The sequence below is a fragment of the Chiloscyllium punctatum genome, chromosome 8, assembly GCF_047496795.1.
Source record: "Chiloscyllium punctatum isolate Juve2018m chromosome 8, sChiPun1.3, whole genome shotgun sequence".
Lineage (NCBI taxonomy): Eukaryota > Metazoa > Chordata > Chondrichthyes > Orectolobiformes > Hemiscylliidae > Chiloscyllium > Chiloscyllium punctatum.
Genome location: NC_092746.1, coordinates 37,460,163 through 37,485,449, shown reverse-complemented (window position 1 = coordinate 37,485,449; position 25,287 = coordinate 37,460,163). Strand labels below are relative to the sequence as shown.

Sequence of the window (25,287 nt, the reverse complement as noted above, 5' to 3'; positions counted from 1 at the left end):
CTGTCTCATCTACATTAGATGGCAAAGGATTCGACCTTTCCAATAAAAGTCAGTATACACGCAGCAAGCCGATGTTTGAATGTAATTGCCAAATATTAGAGTTTAGCTGCAATAATATAATGCAAAACATTAATATATATTATCAGTTGAATGCAATTCAGGAGATTGCTGTTGAATTTGGCAGGTTACTTGTAAGTGTTGCCTTATTTCTGGTGAACAAGGTATAAGGGAAACATCATATAAACAGCACAAGAGAAGGACCACATGCTGAATTTTACTCTTAGATGAAGAAGTTTTTTGAAGACTGGTCTGTAAAACTTCGCTTTGTTATCTTTGGCAAGAGATTAATGGCTTGAGGACCTGACAGAGACAGATAGGACAGCAACTGAAAATTAAAATAGTGAGCAACATTCTGAGCTAAATCACAAGCATAGAGGCCTGATAGAAGGGCAAATTCAGAACTGAAGTCAAGATATAGCTCTCCACGTAAAATATGATCAACTTTTACCGAAAATTTAAACTGCTTTAAAAAGAAACTACGTTGTCATTTTGACTGCACTGATAGCAACCAGCCAAATAATGAAAATCTTGAAATAGCAATGCAAATATCCAGAGATAAATTCTGCAAACTGTTTTATTTCAATGAGTGGATTAAAATGGCTGACTTCTAATGTTTGAGTCATTGGCAGAATCAACCCAACCCCCGAATCATGCAGACACTGGCAAGGAATTGGAAAAAACTGAGAAACCGGCAGTAAGCAGATTCATGACACTAAAAGTGAAAAGTCCCTTTCTCCAATCAAGCACTCAACAGTGAGATAAGAATCAAACTCGTGAGTGGGAAGAGGTCCCATTGAGTGCATGAGTATGCATTTACATCTCAACATTAATTACTTTCGCCCGATTGATATGCAGTGTCCCAATTTCTCACCTGTCAGATAGAAACTAGACAGTGACAATTCCAGCATGAAAGCAAGGATGTGACAACTCCTGCTCACCACTTGCTGCTCCAGCCTTCAATCTTGGACATCAGTCACTGACATTTTGAGGCACGCTCCATGGGCAGTGATAACACATAACCCCTGCCCATGGAAACTAGCATGGGACAATCACTGCATCCTTATGACACATCTCTGACCCACAGACAATATGGCCTGTACTTCAATGCTCCACTTTGAAGGTCACTGGTATGTTTTATCACAATGCTGCTGCAGGACATTCTTTGTGCAGGAAAAGGCACCCAGCTCACAAACTGCCCCAGGATGTATCTCAGGATTCCTTACTTGCTCTCTCAGCCCTAACTCACTTTGCACTACTTCAATGTTCACAGTATCTTGTCTTGCCAGGCCTTGTCAAGCATTTTTGTGTTTATCCCCATCAGCCAGATGTTAAAGTCTCATTGTACTTCTATCTTGTCTTTTAGTGCAGACACAGTCAGGAAGCTTGTCAGCATTGCCAGCAGTTATTAGACACATCACCAAGCTATAACAATCTCACCACCATGAAGCAGCAGCCTGTGCAGCAGATACACTGCATGTACATAAACCCAAATGGCCACATCTCAAAGTGTAAGGGGTATAGCCATCAGTCAAGTCAAGGGAAATAGCCCTCAGTAAGCCGAAGGCAACCTCTAATATCAGTCCAGGGACTTAGACATAGTCAGCATGGGGCAAGTGAAGAGCTGAATGTTGGGCACCCCATCAGCCATCTTTTCCTTTTCTGCTTTATTGTGAGTCATCTTCTACTGGAAAGAGACACAGAGAGGGATTGAGTGAGATCAAAGTGGCTGTTCCAGCTGTTAGTCCTGGTGCAGCTGGCAGGAAGGTGGTGAAGTGTCTTGAGTAAATGAGTTCATAGTTCACAGACCAAATGGGATTCGTGGTACGAGGGAACAATGAGCGAGGAAAGTTGTTGCATGTAAAGTTGTGTATGTGGTAGAGCATAGGCCTTGTAAGGAGATGGGTGGAGTAACAATGATAGACTACAAAGCAACAGACAGAAGATAGTGGAACTTATCACTGCAGAATGGGAAAAACCATTGACTTTCTTTCTGCATTGCTGGGCTTTCCTCCAATCTGTGGAAACAGCATTGTTTGGGTTGCAATCTCTGACTGACCAGGCTAGCAGCCTTGGGTGACGTGATCTCCTCTGTCAATCCTGAGGGAAGACGAAATCCCTCCTATGCATCACCTCATTCACCAGGACCTATTGGAAGGGCCTTGTGCCAATTTCTGTTCTTTGGCATCTCTGCGGCAATTCTCACAAACTTTACAGAGCAGTCTGACAGGACTTGACATGGGGCACAATTACGTTTTCAATATAGCGTCCAGAACCCCGGAAGGTCTCAACAATGGCATGTACGTCTGCCTGTGAAAAGTTGAAGTCTACGACATACTGGGTGCCATAGGGACATGGTGCATAGGAAATGAAGCCAACTTGGAAAGATACCATGAAAAATCTCACTTGGTCTCCTGGAGAGAAACCCTCCCTGAAACGCACAAGAAATAATATCCGAAAGAACTGTGGATGCTGTAAATCAGAGACTAAAATAGAAATTGTTGGAAAAGCTCAGCAATTCTGGAAGCATCTGTGGAGAGAAACCAGAGTAAACATTTTGGGTAGGGTGACCCGGTTTTGAGGAAGAGTCACTCGACCTAAAATGTTAACTCTGATTTCTCACCATAGATTCTGCTGGACCTGCTGAACTTTTCGGCAATTTCTATTTTTATCTCACAATAAATACCATTTAGTTGCTTTCTGATGAAATTCAGCCATTTATTCATTTACTGCAGGAAAGGCAAGGTGGATGAGCAAATTATTCATCATCAAGTCTTTCCTTCACACTCCTCTTTCCCATTTGGACAAGAAAAATACAAATGCTGTGGAGACGTAAATTCATGATTTGAGTGGAAGAATTAAATTGAAGACAATAGTTGAACTGTTTTATTTATGTGTAAGATCATATTTAGCACAGTTGAAACATGTATAGCCCAGGAATCAACTGATTTTTTTTCTATCCTGATAAGACTTTTTTCATCGCAAGTCTCTAATATGCTTTACATTTAGATTCAGTGGCTGCTCCGTCCATTCCTTTTGTATCTCCTGAGTTGGGATACTAATTCTCCAAAGGTCAAGCTGTTGTCATGGCAGTTCTAGGTTTTCCTGTTCCTAATGAATGTCTTTTTTATTATTGCAGCTGCTCACATTGGAACACTAACCCAAATGTCTGCATTTAGCAAACCACTGGCCAGTATCCAGAACTCAAGCAGCGCGTGCATACTGCCCACATTGTATTTATTTTGCAGATAGTAAACGTGCTGGGGAATATGCAAAGGGTAGATTGCATGTTAACTGTAGCCCTGTATGTCAGGGGATGGTAAATTTCAGTTCATTCAGAATCAGCTGCCGATCCAAATGAAAGAGCTATGCTGTAATGGGATCTTGTCGTCATGGATTTCTGGCTCACCAAGAAAAGCTTTCTTTCCGTGAATGTGGCACACTTGAGTCTGCTCAAAAGTGTCTTCATTGTAAAAGTTGCGGCAGATGCAAATCCCCGCATCTTTGATTCTCTGAGCTGTTTGAATGCAACAATGCTGACAATGCCCTTTCTAATTGGTGCAAATTAACTTTCAGACACTTTACAAATTGAATTAAAATTTGGTTCTGTTCACCCATATATGGAATGAAAATGGCTGGGGCTGGAGGGCAAATGAAAAGTCTATCCATGCAAATCTGTTGGTACAGAATACTCGCTGTTTCAGTGAAGGAATAATACATGAAATGGAAAGAGTTTAAATGGGATCTTTATATGATTGATGTTATTTTGACAGCAGTGGAAAGGAGAATAAGGTCATAATGACAGCATACACTACTTTGGAGGGGGCTGGATCTCACAGCCTTACCAGTAGTTGTTGTGCATTAGTATTTTAATGCACATGTTTAACGTTACATTTTACAATGATAGTACTTTGTGGAGCTACAGTGAAGTGATTACATAGCACAATAGATACATATCTCGCTCTACTGATCTTCAGTGACAAGTCCTTAGTTCAAAGGCTGCATTTATAGTCAAACTGTATAACTGAAGTAAAGCTGTTTAATTTGGTCCGGTTAGTAATAAGATGTAACATAAATGTGGAATCAAATAATTACCTAACTGTGAGATAGTGCAGTGTGAATCTTTCCTCCCATAATTTTAATGTAAAATGTTACAAGTTTTAAGAAGTGTAATTAAAAACAGACAGCCTAAATAATTAAATATACAAATAGATTTAGAGGGGGATAACTATACTGGTAAGAAACCATGAGTAATAAAAAAATGCTAGAATTATAATATTTGAGGTACAATAATTTACAGGGGAGTGGAACAAAGCATGAGTGCTCTTTCAAAGTGTATGCACAGGACTGATGGCCCAAAATGCCAGCTTTTGTGCTTTAAGTTTCTACAATTCAATTGTATACCGGATGGTTATATTTTATGGTTAATGCCATTTCTGTAACATAAACAGTTAAACGGTAATGAAAACATACAATCCACTACAGCTTTATATTTATCCACATGTGGAAAAATTGCTGTACAAATATTCCAACCTGATTTTCACAGAACCTGTGATTTTTACAAACTAAACATACAGCCCAATGACCAAAGGCCTTTGACATTTAAAGAGGGTCGGCGATATCATGACATATTCTGATCTGTATAACTAGCCATCTTCCATTCCACAAGGAGTTGTTGATGTAGTTTTCAAAATGATGCCATTATATAGTTGCATTTGAGGCAAGTCACAAGAATAGAAATTTAAATAGCAATTTACCAATAATAGCAAGCAAAATTAGAGAGCCAAATTAGTCTTAGTTGACTGTTTCATGTGTTATTCTAGTGATTTGTCAGCTAACAACCATTGTCATTGGAATAAGCCAACATGAAGGAAAATGAAGCTCTCCCCAATCTAACAACTTTTGCCATTCTGTTACCAAATAAGCACCAATAATATTATTCCAGCAAATGCTAAAAGAAAATCCTTTCACAATATCACAAAAGTAAAATACTGGAGATTTTGAAAATCTAAGTTAGAAACATTGCTGGAAATGCTCGTCAGACCTGTCTCCATCAGTGATGAGACTAAAGGCGAAAACAGGTGGAACTGTCCCCTTACTGGGGTGTCACAAATTATGATCAGCATGAAAATTTAATCCAGTGAGTATCTGAAAATTAGATCCTTGTCATCAAGTTAAATCTTCAGTTACATCACCCCACCTTAGATGGAGAGATTAATTTCTCACTATTAGTTACTATCAAACCTGATTTCCCTTTCTCAAATCTGAGCCGATTCTGCCCAGTTTTACGATTTTCTTTTCTAAAAGTTCAGGTATCACATCATTTATTATGGATTTGAACAATTTTTCAACTACAGGTCGTTTTGGTATAACGTGCGATTTATCAACGCAAATTCGCTGTAACAGGATTGATAAATGGGGACGCTGTTTCTAAGTGCAAACTTTTAAAATGTGTTAGTTATAAATGTGATTGCATTGCCAACACTAATTGTTATTTGTATTGCGCGATTTTTGTATTGCATGGGGTCGCACAGAAATGCGACTATTGCGCTAAAGAAGAAATGCCTGCACTAATCAGTTAGTGAGAAGCCACATGCTTCTTACTAATTATCCGACTCACCAGAATGAACTTGGTCTTCCCTATTAACTTCTGTCCAATTGAGATACTTTTGTCTCTGAAACTTGACTGCATTAACCAGATGTGCACCAAATGAATTTGGTCCTCTGCCTCTACTGATCCATTTTCAATGCTCTTTTTCTTCACCTTGAATGGAAAGAAAAACTATAAACACAGTCAAAGCTTTCATGTTGATGAAGGCATGATGTGTCCCTGGACCACCACTCCAAGTAAATGGGTATTGGCAACACACCAGCACAAGTCCTTAGGTGGCACTTTATCATGTGTGGTCAGCCAGCAGTATTTCTCTCTCAGGTCGCGCTTCAGTGGACAGGGTCAGTGAGCAGCTTTTGCTTATTAGATGGGAATTTCTTGTTAAAGGAAAGACAGTCAGCTTGTGGTTGAAAGTGATGCTTTGGGAACAGAAGTAGTCCACTCAGCGCCTCATGCCTGCTCTGCCATTCAGTGAGATCCTCAATTAACATTTATCTCTATACTGTGTTTCAGGCTCCATCCCATATTTCTTGATGTTATTCATCTCAAGATATCTCTTAATTTCTGTCTTGATCCAGCTGAATGGTTGAGCTTCCACAATACTCAGATTTCCAAAGATTCATCATGCTCGGAACCTTATCAAAATCTTCGGAAAATGTAAACACACCACACGCATCGGACCTCCTTTATCAACGCTACTAGTAATAATGCCAACAACAAAAAAATTCTAAGTTTGTCAAACCTGATTTTCCTTTCATAAATCTATGCTGATTCTGCCAAGTTTTACCAATCTTTTCCAAGTGTTCAGGTATCAAAGAATCAAGGAATCCCTAGTGTGGAAACAGGCCATTCGGCCCATTGAGTCCACACCGACCTTCCGAAAAGTAGCCCACCCAGACACCACACCACCTCTCCCACCTCCAACCCCCCACCCCCCCACCCTCCATTTCCCATAGTTAATCCACCTACCCCACACATGCCTGGACACTGTGGACAATTTAAGCGTGACCAATCCACCTAACCTGCAAGGCACAACTCACAGTGCAATAGAATACCTTTATGTGCCTGGATATGTGCAGCTCCAACAACTCTTCTGTGCTCACTTGGGAAAGTGCACATCATTTCTAATGGATTTGAACCACTAACATCAAACCAACAGATGCATAGTTTTCCAATCTGCTCTTGCAGTCATAGTAATTACATGGGTGGTGCAGTTTATTTTCTGGTCTTTGGTGATTCATAGGACATTGATAGTGGCAGGGGTGAAGGGCCAGGGGCGGTTTAGTGGAGTGGGAATGCTATTGAATATCCAAGGACTATGGTTGCATTTTCTCTTGTTGGAGATAGACACTATGATACTGGTTTGGTATTACTGTTGCTTGCCAAATCCTACTGTCCTGGTCTTGGTGCATTTGGATACAGACTGTTTCAATATCCAAGAAGCCTCAATGCTGCATTATGCAATCATCAGCAAACATCCCCACCTCTGACATAGTGATGGAAGGAAGGTCATTGATGAAGCACCTAAAGATAGCTATGCCAAAGACACTCCCTGAATTAACTCCGACAGCAATATCCTGGAGGTGAGATGACTGACTTTCAACAACTGCAACCATCTTCCTTTGCTCCAGGTAAGACTCTAACCAGTGGAGAATTTTATCCTGCTTCTCACTGACTCCAGTTTTGCTTTGGATCCTTAAAGCCAGACTCTGCTGAATACTGCTGTGATGTCACCCTTACTTACCCTCTCACATTTGACTTTTATGCCCATGTTGAGCCAAAGTAATGAGGAAACAGTTGAATGGGCCTGTCAAAGCTCAAACTGAACATCAGTCATTAGGTTATTGTTGACTAATTGTTGACTGATACAGGCTTTTATCATATCTTCCATCAGTTTCCTGATGACTGAATGTAGGTTAATGGGGCAGTAGTTGGTTATGTTGTCTTGCCTTTAGTGGACAGGATATATCCAGTCAAATTTCCACATTGCAAGGTAGATGCTAGTTTTATAGCTATGCTGGAACTGCTTGGCTAGGGTATGGCATCTTCTTGAGCATACATCTTCATACTATTACCAGAGTATTGTCAAGATTCAAGCCTTTGCAATATCCAGTGCTTCTAACCATTTTTGATATCATGTAGAGTGAATCAAATTGGGTGCAGACTGATGTCTGTGATGCTGGGGACATCTGGAGGATGAAAGTCCTACACCCAAAATGTTGACTCTCCTGCTCCTCGGATGCTGCCTGATCTGCTGTGCTTTTCCAGCTGTCCATGACATCTGGAGGAGGTCAAGATGGATCATCCACTCAACAGTTCTGGCTGAAGACTGTTGCAAATGCATTACTATACTGGGCTCCTCCATCACTGTGGAGGGGAATATTTGTGCAGTCTACTCCTCCAGTGAATCTTTAATTTTGCACCACCATTCATGACTGAATGTGGTATGACTACAGAGTCTAGATCTGACCTCTCTTCAGAGCTGGTGCTGACTCAAGCTGCAGCCTCTTTCTGTAATGCAGAGTTCTAAGTGGTGCTAATACCTGTGGAAGCAGAGAGAAATAATGAATTGGTGAATATGCAGAATAGATTTAGCAGAGCTATGTACTTCTCTTCCTGATCTTCTGAGGAGTGCAAGCACTGTTTTCCTTATTGGATTTCTTGCCCATTGGTATCTCCCTGTCATCAGAGGAATGATGCTGATCTTCCCTCACAGCTTGTTAGCCCTTTCTTCAGAGTGACTGAGAATCTTGTTATCCGCCACCTTCACTGGGCCAGTTGTGGACCACTTTATCCTGCAATATGACAGAGGCAAGGATTCATCATGAGGATGCAGAAGGAGTTTGTGAGCAAATGTAACCATAAAAAGTGACGGAAAGTCCTCAGTTATTGAGTAGGACGTACAGTGATCAGGAAGGCACAGGTGCTTGGCAGGATGAAATGAATGTGCACATATATCGCTGCTGCGGAGGCTTTTTGAGGTGCTTGTGCTGTGTGGCAGAATTATACAAAGTTGTGCCCCAATAAGTGTGAGGCGGCCAGAGGGAAGATAGTGCCTGTTATCCTTCGATTTCTGATGTTTTTTTGCCCCTGAATAGCTTTCCGGTCCCCTCATGTGGGTCAGTGCACTGGTCTGTGCTGCAGTCTTGGCCCAAGCTGGATGAATTTGATTGGATGGCCTCCTAGTATGGTCACCTGGGAAGTAGATGCTCCTTCTATCAGTGACCCCATCCAGCAGCATCTGGTGGCCAGCACGGCTGAATCTGGAACCAACTTCAATATTTTAAGAGGTTATTTTGGGATTCAAGGGGTCACAGGCTGCCACAGGCTAAGCTGTCCTTGGCTTGTAGGAAAGGAAGGGGTATCCAGCTGGCCTGGGGCCAGAAGCTTTGACCTCAGTGAGCAGATCTTCCAGATTGCCTGCCACACAACTCGGTGAGCACCTTTTGCAAATCTCCTTGTGTAAATATTAAGCTGAGAAATACAGGAAGGAGTAACATGAGATAACTCACTTTGGCCTACATGGAGAATGACACCATCCAACTTGCCTGACACCATATGATAAATTCAAAATGGAAAATCTCAGCTAATATTTCACTCTGAAACACTATTGGCCTGAAACATTAACTTTCCCTCTCTCCACAGGTGTTGCCTGTTGTGTTGAGTATTACAGTATTGTATATTCAGTTCCATTCATGTTACCATCTGTAAATACTCAGCAAACTTTGAGGGGAGATTGTTAACCCTCTAATGTGTGGGTGTTAGATTACAGCTGTATTAAATTATTAAATATCTGAATCTCACCTCCAACCAACTCACTTCTGGATCTTAAGATTTAACCTCCTGCTACATCATTAAGCCTCTCAATTCTTTCAGTTTCTATGTTTCCTTACCATCTACTGACACGAATTAGAAATCAGACGAAATGGTAACCACTTGCTTGTGTGGATGTAGCTAGAAGAGCATCCCAGAAGCTCAGTATCAATTTGAATAGAACAATCTGCTCGTTGGCCATCAGGGCAGAGGCAGATAAGACTCTTACCAATTTTTAGAGATGCACCATAGAAAGCATCTTATCCAAATGCATCACAGCTTGGTTTGGCAACTGCTCTGCCCACAAATGCAAGAAGTTAGAGTGTTGTGAACACAGCCCAATCCATTACAAAAACCAGCCTTCCTTCCACTGACTGTTGTGAAACTTGAAAGGGTTCAGAAAAGATTTACAAGGCTGTTGCCAGAGTTGGAGAATTTGAGCTATAGGGAGCGGTTGAACAGGCTGGGGCTGTTTTCGCTGGAGTGTCAGAGGCTGAGGAGTGATCTTATAGAGGTTTACAAAATTATGAGGGGCATGGATAGGATAAATGGACAAAGTCTTTTCCCTGGGGTCGGGGAGTCCAGAACTAGAGGGCATAGGTTCAGGGTGAGAGGGGAAAGATATAAAAGAGACCTAAGGGGCAACGTTTTCATGTAGAGGGTGGTACATGTATGGAAAGAGCTGCCAGAGGAAGTGGTAGAGTTTGGTACAATTGCAACAGTTAAAAGGCATTTGGATGGGTATATGAATAAGAAGGGTTTGGAGGGATATGGGCCGGGTGCTGGCAGGTGGGACTAGATTGGGTTGGGATATCTGGTTGGCATGGACAAGTTGGACCGAAGGGTCTGTTTCCATGCTGTACATCTCTATGACTCTGCCTGTACTTCCCAATGCCTCAGGAAAGCAGCCAATATATTCAAAGATACCTCCCACCCAGTTTATACTCACTTCCACCCTCTTCCATCAGTCAGAAGGTAAAAAGTTTGAAAACACGTACCAACAGATTCAACAAGTGTTTCTTCCCTGCTGTTATCAGACTTATGAATGGACCTCTCATATTTTAGAGCTGATTTTTCTCTGCTCCTTCTCTCTAGCTATCATATTATATTCTGCATTCTGTTCTATTACCCGGATGTACTTAAGAAAGATACGATTGGCCTTACAAAACAATACTTTTCACTGTATCTCAGTGACAATAATAAATCAAATCAAATCTCATTATAACCATGATAACACATTTGAAGTTTGAACTCTATGAAATAGGTTGGTTCTTCACCCATTCTCTGGTCTCAGTTCAATCTGAAAATAGGTCAGTTGGAGGCAGGTTTCCATTGGGATTTCAGACTTTAACCCTATTTTGTCTTTTAGGTTCAAGTTTCTCTGATTGAATGTCTTAACATTCTTAAAATGAGCCATTTTTGTGCAATATTCTGTCCTATGAAATGCAAAATCAACCGAGGTGTGAGATGTGGTGTGATTCACTATCACCTGATTTTTGACTGCAGATAAAAAGGTAGAATGATTAGATTCCCTACAGTATGGAAACAGGCCCTTTGGCCCAACAAGTCCACACCGACCCTCCAAAGAGTAACCCACCCCCCTATATTTATCCCTGACTAATGTACCTAACACTACAGGCAATTTAGCATGACCAAATAACCTGACCTACACATCTTTGGATTGTGGGAGGAAACCCATGCAGACACTGGGAGAATGTCTCTGTGGAGTTTGCACAGTCACCTGAGGCTGGAATCAAACCTGGGTCCCAGGAGCTGTGAGGTAGCAGTGCTAACCACTGAGCCACCATGCCACCAGTGAGCTTCATAAGTTGTAAAATTTGGAGGCATGTTGGCCTCCCTGGATCAAGCGTGGAGCTTATTATGCCCAATTTTAGGTAGCTAGAGTATACAGCAATCTGGACCATACTTCACAATGCAATAATCCATTCACAGTCACTGTTTCCCTGAAGGCAACCGGGCTTGGCCAAACAGCAAATCATAAAGGGTTCCTGAAATACAACAAACATATCATGCACACAAGGAAATTTAGAGATAATTTTGTTCACAGCAATCCTAATATTCTGTGCATTGGCTGCGATGATCAGGTGAGGAGGGATCATATCTCCTCTCTTTCTTAACTCCCTCTTAAGTCAGTCAGAACAAAGGAGAAGGCAACAATGTTGTTATCACCAGACTATTAACCCAGAGACCCAGATAATGCACTGAACACTTGAGTTCAAATCCCACCATAGCAGGTGGTAGAATTTGAATGATTGTCAGGAAAATTCATCTGATTCACTATTATCCTTTTGGGAAGGGGAGTGTAGCCTCCAGGTGACTCTAGATTTTTATCTATTTCTGGGCTATTAGGGTTGAACCTAGCCAAAATTAATTCTTAAATAAACAAAAAAAGCAAGGCAGAACAGTCTTATTCAATTTTTAAAAATTTTAGCACTTCACACTTCAATTAAAGCTAGTTAACCAGATCAATAATGGAGGAGTGTGATTCCAACGTTTTTTGAGTGAAATAGAATGAGGTTTTTACAAACACACAATGACTATACAAAGTAGCAGGTCCAGATCTTAAGAGTCCATTGGGTTGCGAGAATGTAAAGACTTGAGTTCAATTATTTTGCTTCTGTCATGTTTCTTTCACAGAGGTGAAGTGTGAAGATCCTGAGTTCTCAGCAAATGCTGATTTTTTTCAAGTTTCTTTTATACTGGCACTGATTTTTCCACTTGAGACTGAGCTTCCAGTATACTGTCAACCCGTGGTGCTGTCTGTCTCTTTTTGCTCAAAGGCTGTTATTTATACGCTATTCATTTGCACTTTCTGAAGTCTCTGCCATTATTTCATTTCAGCTTGGATAGCTGTAGGCAATCTTTTATGTCTCAAAATGTGCAGTTATCATGTGGTAAAACAGGGGATGCAAATTTCCTTGATGCTCATGTTTCAGCACCACTTTATTAAAATGTCAATTCAGAGGCAGCCAAATTGACCTGTTCCATGGTGGTTGCCTGAAATTGTCAGGTGATCATAGCAGCCATTTTAAGTCAGCAGTGTCCTCTCTAGAATAATTTTTGGCTTGTCAAAATTTCAGCTATTAAAGTCAAAGTATGAATCTGAATATTGATTGTCCATTTTAATTACTATAATTGTAAGACTGCTGATTTAAAAAAAGTAGGACAATGAATTGGGTACATAAACCTTTAAGTTGATTCTATGATTTGTATCCTGTTAAGTAAAACTCTATAAATGGATTGTGCCTTTAAGAGTAAAATTTCTGAACAGCAAAGTCCTATTTGATTTAATATTTCCTTTAGTTTGTGCTGACTTGCATATCTAACTTGGTCCTCATCAAAGCCTATTAAAAGAAACTCTAGTCTAATCTTCACCTGTACTCTAATTTTTAACCACTTCTTAAATGATGTTTATAGCAACAAGAATGATTACAGCTCGAGGGCATTATATATTATGTCCAAAAAAATTTCTTGTTTGCAAACATTAGTCAAACTGTCAGACAGTTTTCCTTTTACAATGGGGAGCAACAAATCCTTCAGGGGACGATGTGGAGGAAACACCTCAAATCAGGAGGGATTTCAATGTAGTAGACATATAAAATCCAGGAAAACTAGCACTTACAATACATGTCAAATGGAAACCAGTACAACCAAACCACTATCCATAAATAGAACTGTTTATATATTCCACGAGATGAATTGACAGGCTGCACCTGGCTACTTTCTTTGTCTAAAGGTAATAGGATAGTCAAATCTGTGGACACCAGAGTTCAAACTCAGTTTTCATATCATGAATTCTTCAGCTTAGGATAATCAGGAGAAATCTTTACTCTTCTAGCATGGTGGTTCAGTGGTTAGCACTGTTGCCTCACAGCGTCAGGGACCCAGGTTTAATTCCAGCCTTGAGCGACTGTCTGTGTGGAGTTTGCCCATTCTCCCTGTGTCTGCATGGGTTTCCAGTTTCCTCCCACAATCCAAAGATGTGCAGCTTATGTGAAATGGCCATGCTAAATTGCCATGGTGTTCAGGATGAGTAGGTTAGGTGCATTAATCAGGGGTAAATGTAGAGGAATGGGGAATGGGTTTGGGTGGAATACTGTTCAGATGGTCAATGTGAACTTGTTGGAATGAAGGGTCTGTTTCCACACTGTAGGGATTCTATGATTATTCAAACCGAAATACAAAATAGGAGCAAAAGTAGGCCTCTTGAACCTGTTCCACCATCCAGTAAGATCATGGCCGATGTTTGAAATTGCACATTCCCTGCTAACTTACACAAACATGCAAATTATTCGCCAGATCATTTTCTGCAATTTCATTATTCCACAACACGATCAGATGACAACCAAGCAAATCTACTCACCCTCCCCACTTTCCAATGGGAATACCCATTCTTGTCACTCTCCTACATCCCAGTTTCCCAGCTGGAACTTTTCCATGACATTGTAGCAACTTAAAAATCTGCCTAATCATTTTCTCAGACATCACATAGAAGAATCCTAACCAAGCACTTTTTTTCTAATTTAGGTTGTTGAATTTATGGTTCATAGTGGTCACGTTGCTGGACCTCTAGGGTCTCATGACGAAATACTAGGTCTCTCATTCTGCAAGTGTGACCTCCTCTCCTGATTGATGCCATCCCATTGAATTTGCACAAAGTCTCTCAAGGACCTATGGTCCACTTTAGATACAGCTCCATTTTATATAGTTACATAAGCTCTTACAATCGGTTTCCATATCCTTGGTTAGTTTAATCTTCCCCTACCAACTTTTTGGTCATTCATTGCTGGTTTCTAAAACAATGCCAATTCTCAGGCTTGCTTTCATCCTCTGGACCATTATGAACCTCTTCATGGGCGGCACGGTGGCACAGTGGTTAGCACTGCTGCCTCGCAGCGCCGGAGACCCGGGTTCAATTCCCGCCTCAGGCGACTGACTGTGTGGAGTTTGCACATTCTCCCCGTGTCTGCGTGGGTTTCCTCCGGGTGCTCCGGTTTCCTCCCACAGTCCAAAGATGTGCAGGTCAGGTGAATTGGCCATGCTAAATTGCCCGTAGTGTTAGGTAAGGGGTAGATGTAGGGGTATGGTTGGGTTACGCTTCTGCGGGGCGGTGTGGACTTGTTGGGCCGAAGGGCCTGTTTCCACGCTGTAAGTAATCTAATCTAATCTAATTTAATCTAAAACTGCGTCTACATTCTCAGACACCAATAATGGATTTTTCCCGCAGAGTTGTTTTTTAATGAAACATGCAACTGTTGAAAACTTCACATCATTTCTTTAAATGTTTCCTATGTTTATCCACAACTAAAGTTTAAGTCTATTCATCCAATCAATAACAGCCAACTCTGCCCTCATGTCTATGTAATTTGTTTCATTTAAGTTTACAATTCTTGTTTGAACTTAATCATGTCACTTAAAATTTAATATGGAGTCTTCCTGCATTGTGACAATTTTACTTCAGAGGATCTTTGACCATGAGATCACAAATTAACACTGCCTCATTATGCAATATTTCATATATGTAGCATTATCTCGAGGTGATTGCATGTGTATTGTTCAAGAAAACTGTCACAAGTACATTTTTATCAACTTATTTTCCAGACTTCCTTTACCCAGTCTATACAGAGATTGAAGTTCTCCCATGTTTACTACTTGTTATTGTTACTAGCCCTAATATTGCTGCTCCTGTTTGGTACAACAGCATGTTTGCTGTCAGGATCCACTAAGCTTCACTGACCAGCATTTTCTGGTTTTATTATTTCTAATTATTATTTCTAATTTCTGATTCTAATTGCTGGTCTTCTAGCTGGGGAGAAAGACAGTGATAGTGGAGCCACGTTGTTACTTGTTTTTATGTCTGCACCCACTGTTTCAGAAACTGGTGTTTGGCATACCTTATTAGTGATTTAAAGGTGGCATTTTAGCACGTGGCAGGCAGCCATGCTGGAGAATAAGGAGAACGGTTTATAACTGAAGGATGACAGCAGATGTTGTCCCGTTCAGATAGTAATGTAGTATGCAACATTTCACCACATATCCTGATGAACTACAAAAGGAAACTAGCAGAAAATACTGATATAAAACATTCTAGAAGTATGTAAAAAGGAAGAGAAGAGTGAAAGTAAATGTTGGCCCTTTAGAGGATGAAAATGGAAAGGTAATAATGGGAAACACCGAAATGGCAGAGACACCAAACCAATACTTTGTTTTCACAGTGGAAAAGAAGAATTCCTCCCCAACAACTACAGTTACAACAGAGGAACTTGGTGAAATTATTATAGTTAGGGAGAAGATGTTAAGTAAACTGATAGGATTAAAGGAAGCTAAGTCCACGGTGCCTGGTGGCCTGCATTCGAGGGTATTCAAGGAGGCGAAAACAGATATAGTGGATGGATTAGTTATGACTTGCCAAAATTCCCGTGATTCTGGAAGTGTACCAGTGGACTGGAAACATGCTAATATGACTCCTTTATTCAAAAAAGGAGATAGGAAACAAGTGAGACTAATTAGGTTGGCCACTATAGAGTAGATGTTGCTGGAGTCAATCCTAAAGGAAGAGATAACTGAAAACTTGGAAAAACAAAGCTCAATTCAGTGTCAGCATGGTTTCATGAAGGGCAAGTCATGCTTGACAAATTTTCTGGAGTTCTTTGAGGATGTAACCAGCAAGATAGATAATGCAGATCCAGTGGATGTGGTACATCTAGACATCCAGAAGGCATTTGGCAAGGTGCTGTAAAAAAGACTGATCCAGAAGGTTAGATCTCAGGGCGTTAAGAGTATTGGCTTAGATAGAGGATCGGCTGACTGATAGAAAGCAGAGGGTTAGGATAAATGGTCCTTCTCTGGGTGGTGAACTGGAACTTGTGGGGTGCCACAGGGTTCAGTTCTTAGACCACAACAATTTACAGTCCATATAAATGATCTGCAAACAGGGACAGAGGGTAACATAGCAAGTTCATGGATGATACTAAAACAGGTGGGAATGCAGGCCGTGATGAGGAGACAGAAAGCATACAGCTTGATATTGATAGGCTAGAAGAATGGGCCAGAATTTGGCAGATGGAGTTTAATGTGGCTAAGTGCAAGGTTGTCCATTTTGGCCAAAAATACAAAAAAGGCAAATTATTATTTAAATGGAAAGCGGATTTAAAGTATTAGTGCAGAAGGAGTTTGGTGTCATTGTGCATGAATTGCAGAAAGTGTGTATATAATATGAAAGTCATTTATTGCAAAGGGACTGGATTATAAAAGTAAAAAAGTGTTGTTACAATTATATAAGGCATTGGTGAGATAACACCTGGCGTAGTGTGTCCAGTTTCAGCCTCTGTGATTGAGAAAGGATGCAGTTGAGAGGAGGGTCACCAGGTTGATTCCAAGGACGAAAGCGTTGTCATATAAGAGCAGTTGAATAACTTGGGTTTGTACTCTCTGGAGCTCAGAAGAATGAGGAAGAACCTGATTGAGATTCATAAAATGCAAAAGGGGATTCATAATGTGGACATGGAAGACATGTTTCCCATGCACTGGGCTTTCCCACAAAATGAAGGAGAAATGCAGAGCTCTCACTGGTGCTCCAGCTGCTGGCTGAGATCCCAATCACCTCCACAAGGTTACACCCGCAGTCTTCAGGAGGGCAAGGAGTATTTGGTGCTTGTTAGGGATAATAAAGTCGTGCTTAAGAGGACATAGATACAGAGTGAAAGGAGGTAGGCTCAAAATGGAGATGAGGAGAAACTACTCCTCTCAGAGGGTTGTGAACCTGTGGAACTCATTGCCCCACAGTGCACTGGCAGCAGAATCAATCAAAAAATTCAAGGAAGAAATAGATATGTTTCTGATGAAAAGCAGGATAAAGGGCTATGGGGAGCTGGCAGGAAAGTGGGGTTGAGACCAGGCTAAGATCAGCCATGATCATGTTAAATGGTGGATTAAGTTGGAAGGGCTGAATTGTCGACTCCCAATCCTAATTCCTAATGTTCATATGTTGTCTACGACAAATCCTGAGGCCCCTAAATATCTCACACATCATTGCTGAGTCCCAGGTAGGAAACATGCTCCCTGAAAACCTTGGGTCTATGTTCTCTTTGAGGCCCTAAAGAAGATCAGTGGTGGGCAGAGAACTGTCCATGCAAAAAGCGTGTCAGGCAAAACCCGGCATGTTCACATCTAGGCATCCAACGGGTCCATCCTTCAAAGTCACTTAGTGCCTGACGAAGGCACCTAGCATCAGCTAAGTGGGGTGGAGATTGGGAGAAGGAGCAGAGCTGTGGTTGCCCAAGCTGCTGAAAGCCAGCCCCCAGCTCTCATTAACTGCCCATCCTCCCCAACCACTTCCACAACTCACACTCTGTAAACCCGCTTCCCACCATCACTCATCTTTTCGCCTGGACAGCAGACACTGTATCTCCATTGTGTACGCTGAGTGCAGAAGTACTGTTGGCTTAACACTGGCGATCGGCTCTTGCAGGCAGGACGTGTGCGTGAGGGCACAGGGCTGCAACTGGGCTGTCAAGAGCCTGAGTGGCACAACATGCTGTGGGCTTTCCCAAAAAGAAGAAATGCAGAGCTCTCAGTGGCTATCTAGTTGCTGGCTGAGACCCCAAATCACCTCCACAAGATTATACCCACAGTGTTCAGGAGGGGAAAAAGTATTTGGTGTTCGAAGGGATAATAAAGCTGAGGCAGTGCCACCTTTTGCATGCACTGGGACTAAATTTGAATCTACACATGCGAGCAATACTGACAATCAAGGTGGAGATTAGCCTCTGCTGACATTGCTTTTTACACGGTTCATTTACTCTGCTCCCGAGTCTTCATACTGTCAGTTACTAATGCCATGACATTTTCTAATTCCACAATAAAACTTGCAGTGCTTGTTATTTAGAATCAGACCCAGTTCTTCACTGGCAGCAGGTTCCAGAATACAAATTCCCAATGGAAGACAATTAAACTTCCTCAAAAATTAGGTCTCTCGTAAACCAAAAAAAGAGAGAATATTATTCAAGAGGGTTGATACAATCACAAATTTTGTCCAGAATGTAGGAATTCAGAAGTTAATCTTAAGGAATAATATTTTTTGCTTGCTGAGTTCATTTCCTCTTACCGCCTGGAAAATGCATTAAATATATGTTTCCTTTCTCTTTTCTTTCACATTCTCTCTATGCAACTTTACCCAGGCAACCCTTTGTGAATCTGAATGTTGCAATTAGCACATAACAGAGAAACCAATTGGAACATCGCCCCAAAATGTTGCTTGACCTTTCATTAGGAACTTGCAGATTAAAGAAAACCTACCATCATTAACCTAATGATGCTATTTAGCCCATCTTTAGGAATTTTTCATCGACTGGATATGTGAGCATAAGAGATACAGTTAGTAAGTTTGCTGATGACACCAAAATTGGAGGTGTAGTGGACAGCGAAAAAGGTTACTTCAGATTACGACAGGATCTTGATCAGATGGGCTAATGGGCTGAGAAGTGGCAGATGGAGTTTAATTTCGATAAATAGGAGGTGCTGCATTTTGAGAAAGCAAATCTTGGCAGGACTTATACACTTAATGGTAAGGTCCTAGAGTGTGTTGCTGAGCAAAGAGACCTTGGAGTGCAGGTTCATAGCTCCTTGAAAGTGGAGTTGCAGGTCGATAGGATAGTGAAGAAGGCATTTGGTATGCTTTCCTTTATTGGTCAGAGTATAGAGTACAGGAGTTGGGAGGTCATGTTGCGGCTGTTAAGAACATTGGGTAAGCCACTGTTGGAATATTGCGAGCAATTCTGGTCTCCTTCCTATCAGAAAGATGTTGTGAAACTTGAAAGGGTTCAGAAAAGATTTACAAGAATGTTGCCAGGATTGGAGGATTTGAGCTATAGGGAGAGATTGAATAAACTAGGGATATTTTCCCTGGAGCGTCGGAGGCTGAGGGGTGACCTTATAGAGATTTATAAAATCATGAGGGGCATTGATAGGGTAAATAGGCAAAGCCTTTTCCCTGGGGTCGGGGAGTTCAGAACTAGAGGGCATAGGTTAAAGGTGAGAGGGGAAAGATAAAAAAGAGACCTAAAAGACAACTTTTTCACTCAGAGGGTGGTACATGTATGGAATGAGCTGCCAGAGGAAGTGGTAGAAGCTTGTAAAATTGCAACATTTAAAAGGCATCTGGATGGGTATATGGATAGGAAGGGTTTGGAGGGATATGGGCCAGGTGCTGGCAGGTGGGACTAGATTGAGTTGTGATATCTGGTCGGCATGGACGGGTTGGACCGAAGGGTCTGTTTCCATGCTGTACATCTCTATGACTCGATGTAGAATTGTGCGCAACTCAGTGCATACATAAGACTCTGCATTATGGTGAACGGTAATATATTGGCACTGATAGAAGATTGGCTTGTTAACAAGAAACAAAGATTGGGCATACCTGAGTTATTTTCTGCCTGACAAGATGCAACATGTAGTGCAGTCAGTTTGATTGTGTGTAGACTACCTTGATCTGCACTAATATTTGCAAAATTCAGGGCACAGTCAATGGGCAGGAGTTGGCTCTTAGAGGGAAGATGTTGATTATCTGTACCAATCTCAATTTCCAATCCTCCCAATTCTTTAGGCTGAAAGTCAACCTGTGCCCTTACTCTTGACTCCTATGATTCTCTGTCTCCATGGCACCCAATGCCAGAACCAGTCTACACCTGCCTCACAACCACCCCACCAGCAGACACCACCACACTTACCTGATAACTTGCTCCTTTCAATCTTGGTTTTCCTCAGTCAAAAGCCTCCTCCATCGCTACACCAAGTGAGAAAGCTGCTGGTCTCTGATTGGTGGTCAGCACTCTAGTTCCTCTTCTGAGAACATAATTCTGAAGGAAGGCTCACTACTGCCCTCCAAAGAGTCTAATTGGAAAGCAATACAAGAGGGCTTCCTTTGAAGTTGTAGGCACAGTTGTATTGTCATGTTTTAAGCAAGTGAGATGCCAGGCAAAAAAAATTGAAGACCTTGTCTGTGATAAGATTTTTTTTGGTACTGTTCAAGGGTTAAATGTTGGCAGAACATCAGCGATAACTCCCCTAATCCTTGTCTGAAACTGTGTAATGGAATATTTTACAATCTGGATTCATTTAAGAAAGAGTTGGGTAGAGCTCTCAAGGATAGTGGAATCAAGGCTTATGAAGATAAGGCAAGAACAGGATACTGCCATGATCATATTGAATGGTGGTGCAGGCTCGAAGGGCAGAATGGTACTCCTGCAACTATTGTCTATTGTCACCCATGCAGGCAGAAGGGCCCTTGGTAGCTGCCCTGGAGTGTCAGCCTTGATGTTTATGCCCAAATCCTGATGTAGGCCTTTAACTTGGAACTTTGTGACTTTGTACAAAGAAAGGTAATAACTGAACCGCAACTTAAGCCAAGTTGTGCTTCTTCACAGATAATTATACCCAACAGTTCTTTACCTATTTGATGCCTGAGATGTAAGTGAATGTGTGCGTGTGAGAGAAAGAAAGAGAAAGAGAGAGAGAGAGAGACTCCTTCTTAGAGAAAATGGCAGAGCAGAAATCCTCCAGTCCTGCTTCTGAACACACATGTGAGTATGGAGTAAGAACAGGTTCTAATTTGCATGCTGCAGTTCACAGAAACTATTGCATACATCAGTGTAGCGACCTTAGTCAGACCCAATTTTCAAGAGTGAGATGTCCAAAACAATACCTGTACAATGATTGGAGGATGATCCAAAGAAGCTCCAGTTCTTTGGAGACATAAAGCACCATTTTACATATAATCCAGGCATACCTTTAAGAGATGTTAGTTACTCTTTGGGATTGTAAAAAGCAGACATGAATGTGCAAAACTCATTGGAACTACTAAGGTAGCTCTTAAGAGAACTACAATAGTTGCATCACCTGCTCCTTAAATTTTGGAAGAAAATATCTTAATTTTGAAAAAAGCATGCTATATTAATGTGTTGACATAATCCAGAAGATCAACTTTACAGGAATAAGGCTGCATGACTGATTTCACAGCTTTTAATTATTATAAATTTGGTTGTCACATCAGTTTATAGTTTAAACAATAGCTTGAAATGATGACACACTTTTTAAATGTGAAAATATGAATTCAAACGCTTGTTTTGGAAGAGATTAAAGGAAGTTAAATATGGTGAAAACGTATTGATTAGAGTGGTTCTTTTTCAATGGTTGATTTCCCAATTGACATTTAAGAATTTTATTTAATCTCAGGGTCCTGAGTCCGTCCCAATGAAAATTGGGTAAACTGGCATGCTTCGACTAAGGTTGAAAAGTGTGACTCTGGAAAAGCACAGCAGGTAAGGCAGCATCTGAGAATCAGGAGAATCGACATTTTGGGCATAAGCTCTTCATCAGCCATTCCAGATGAAGAGCTTTTGCCTGAACCGTTGATTCTCCTGCTCCTCGGATGCTGCCTGACCTGCTGTACTTTTCCAACATCACACTTATCAACTCTGATCCCCAGCATCCGCAATCCTCACTTTCTGCTGTGCTTTGATTAAGGGAAAAGGATTATGGTTGGGGATCATAGGGGCATATCAGTTGTCACTAAGTTGGTATTAGGTCTATAAAGGGCCATGAGAGGGCATAGTTTGACATGGAGGATATGAGGTAAAAGGTCATAAGCTGTTCTGCATTGACATGGATGTTGTAAGGAGGGAGGGTGGAGTTGCAGCAGGGAGGGGGTAGGAAGGAGAAATGTCAAGAACAGGGTGGTGGGGTGGGCTAAAGGCCAGAGGGTGTTTTTTGTTTTGTTATTCTCATTACATATTTGCTAAAGTGCTGGAGCCTTTCACCGAGCATACTTCCACACCAGGGAGACTCCCAAGTCTTTCCAGGGATATACCCTCTCAAATCCTCATATATACTTGCCCTCTTCAGAATGAAAATTCAAACTTTTGGGGAACTTTATCCCAAGTTGGGTTTGGAAAGCCAAGAAATCACAGTTCTCAACTCCAGACCAAAAAATGAGATGAGTATTTGCCTGTCTATTTAAATGTACATTTACATGTACCAAGCTGGGAATTATGTAAAAAAGATAAAAGGAACTAAATCACTAACGAAAGAATATGGGATAGGAACTTTTCTCTGGTTCCACTTTCATAAATAAATAAAAATATATACTGACAGCTCAATGGTGAGGATTGCATCCTGCACCTCATCTTAATTCAATTTTAATTGGATGGATGTAGACTGGAGGAATCAAGGATCTTAGCTCTCCCAAGAATTATGTAGAAAGAATTACTTCAAAACTGGAAGTTTAACTGTTTGTTGATGACAAACATCAAAATGTTTGCATGTCAAAAACTCCAGAGGTGAAGAAAACATTTGCATTTTAACAAGTATTTCCTTCTGGATTAAATTTCAACTTTTGACAGTGGCTTAGCTTCTCTCCTTCTGTATTTCACTTATAGAGGTGCCTTTGGAATTAAGGAAACATTCCTGCTTTTTGCTGATCATTGAATTCATGTCACACTTGCACAAATGAGCTTCTGCACATATTATAAGAATTGCAAAAATTAGCAAAACTGTTGACTCCTCAGACTGAATTAAAAAATACTGAAAATGCATCAGATTTGATGAAGTGGATGATAATCACAATTAGAAAACAATTTTGCATGTGAATCTCATTTGACATAATCTGATGTGTAAATTAATTTTACAGTTAGCATCTCATGTTATCATGAGTAACAGACCATTTCTGCATAGCTTCCTACCTTGAACACAGAATTTCAGTTCTTTGGCATCTATAACCGTTGCCCGTTTTTCTGGAACTTTTTTACTGCCTCGATGATAGCTTCGTCTTTTTTTGCTCTCTCCCCAAAGGTTTGATCCACCATGTATGCTTGGTATATTCAAAACAGCTATCCCCTCCAAGGGCATATTGCTCAAATCCAGCAGAATTCCATTGCACTGAAACATGAATCACAAAGAGAAGGAAAAAAAAACACAATTATTATATACAAATTAAGCTAAAGAATCATCTGCAATTTTAACACCAAGAATATCAGGATACTGTGCACGCTGATATAACACTTGCTTGGTCAACACAAATTGGTTATAGTGCAATGACAAATTGTGGACAATGTTTGGATAATGCAAACTTTCTGCTGAACAGGTATAGCGATTTTCTGTAGCGATCTTCTAGAGCATGGCTTCCGATAGCGTGATTTTTTTTATAGCGGGAGGTTGTAGAGAAACACAACAGTCATGGTGTAGCAGAACGCACTGTACACCTGATTTTAACACACAGTTAGTTGCAATATGACAGCCGAGGAGAATGGCAAACAATCCGGCCTATGCATCACGAGATGCACACTCTCAAGATTCAGTTGCTTTAAGTGTCTGTACAGAGATAGTACATGTGCTAATATGAAGCTCCTTGCATATAAGTCAGTCAACCTTCCTACTGTTATGTATGGCTGCAAAACTTGCCTATGTAATGACACCACCTCAACACCCTTAAGAAATACTATCAATGCAGTTTGAAACAAATTCTCTGTGTCAGCTGGGCGGACAGGTAGCTAACAGCACCAGTGCCGGGGTCATGATCATCTGAAACCAAATACGCTGGGCTGGCCACGTGCTTAGGATGCCTCAGTTTTGTCTGCTAAGCAAATCTTCTTTGCCCAGCTCAAGGAAGGCCCTAACTCTAACCAATCAAACAAGAGGAAGACAAAGGAAGCTTTTCAAAGTCTCTCTGAAGGCTACCCTCAAGAAATGCAACAGGGATTTCAATGTCTGAGAGATCTTTGGCTCAGAAGAAAATGGGGAATGCCCTATCTGAAGGGATACAATTCTTTGAGAACATCCAGTTGGATCAGAAAGTATGGAAAAGGAATCAGAGAAATTAATGCCAATAATCTCAAAGCCAAGGATCATTTCCACTTCCAGGAAATACATGCCAAATGTGTGATCAGCGATGTGGCTCTAGAATCTGGCTCATCAACCATGCAAGCACCCAGAGAACCCAGGGACACAGAATTTCTTAGGTGGACAATCATACTTATTAGCACGTGATTGCCTATGTTGCCAATGATGCCAGAATAGCTTTACTTTGTAGGCAGCTGCTGCGTTTCAAACATAAGTATTATTGTACTGAGGAAGCCTTCTTATGAATGCAAGGAAAAGCTAGGGTCACAATTTCTATTCGCTGGCATTTTGTCTAGACTCAAGAGAAGCTAATGGAGACTGTGCAAATTTATTAGCAGTTTAGAATTGTTAGGGTGCACTTATAAGGCTATTGTAGATAAATGCATAGAATCTGAGAAGCTTGACCTAATATTGCTAAGTGTTGAGCTTAGAACTATGAGTTCAAGGTATACAATTGCTCTAGACTGTAAATATTTCTAACATAGGTGATTTTTCTTTATACAAATTGTTAATACTGAAGTGATGCTATTTTCAGACATTGTGCTCAAGTTACACAGCTGTCTAAATAAAGTCCAAGTGACAATTATGATTTCCATCTTGTAGCTCAATGTAATGTACAGAATATTTGCATAAATGCTGTACAATGGATGCTTGATGAAATGAAACACAGATGGGGAGAGTGGTACCCACCCCCCCAAATCATGCAAACTGACGAAGTAAACAGGGCTTGAACCTGCCCGTACACCAGAACAGAAACAAGGAAACTGGCCAGTTCCTGCCAGGACATTCATGGACCAATTATGAACCGTGCTTTTCAGAGAAGTGGATCAGTCATGGGTTGTCCCAATTGGAGAAACTGAGCAGTTACAGTTTGTTGCTACTGGGGAAATGGA

General features: G+C 41.0%; 1 protein-coding gene across 4 annotated transcripts in view; it reads right to left on the bottom strand.

Moving 5' to 3' along the window:
- Positions 1-25,287, bottom strand: part of dgkb (diacylglycerol kinase, beta) — an 801,318-nt gene that overhangs the window by 102,508 nt on the left and 673,523 nt on the right. For all 4 annotated transcript variants that reach the window (XM_072575379.1, XM_072575382.1, XM_072575380.1 and 1 more), the window contains one exon: positions 23,239-23,434. In XM_072575379.1, coding sequence (XP_072431480.1) covers positions 23,239-23,434 — 196 coding nt within the window. The remainder of the gene's footprint in view (positions 1-23,238; positions 23,435-25,287) is intronic.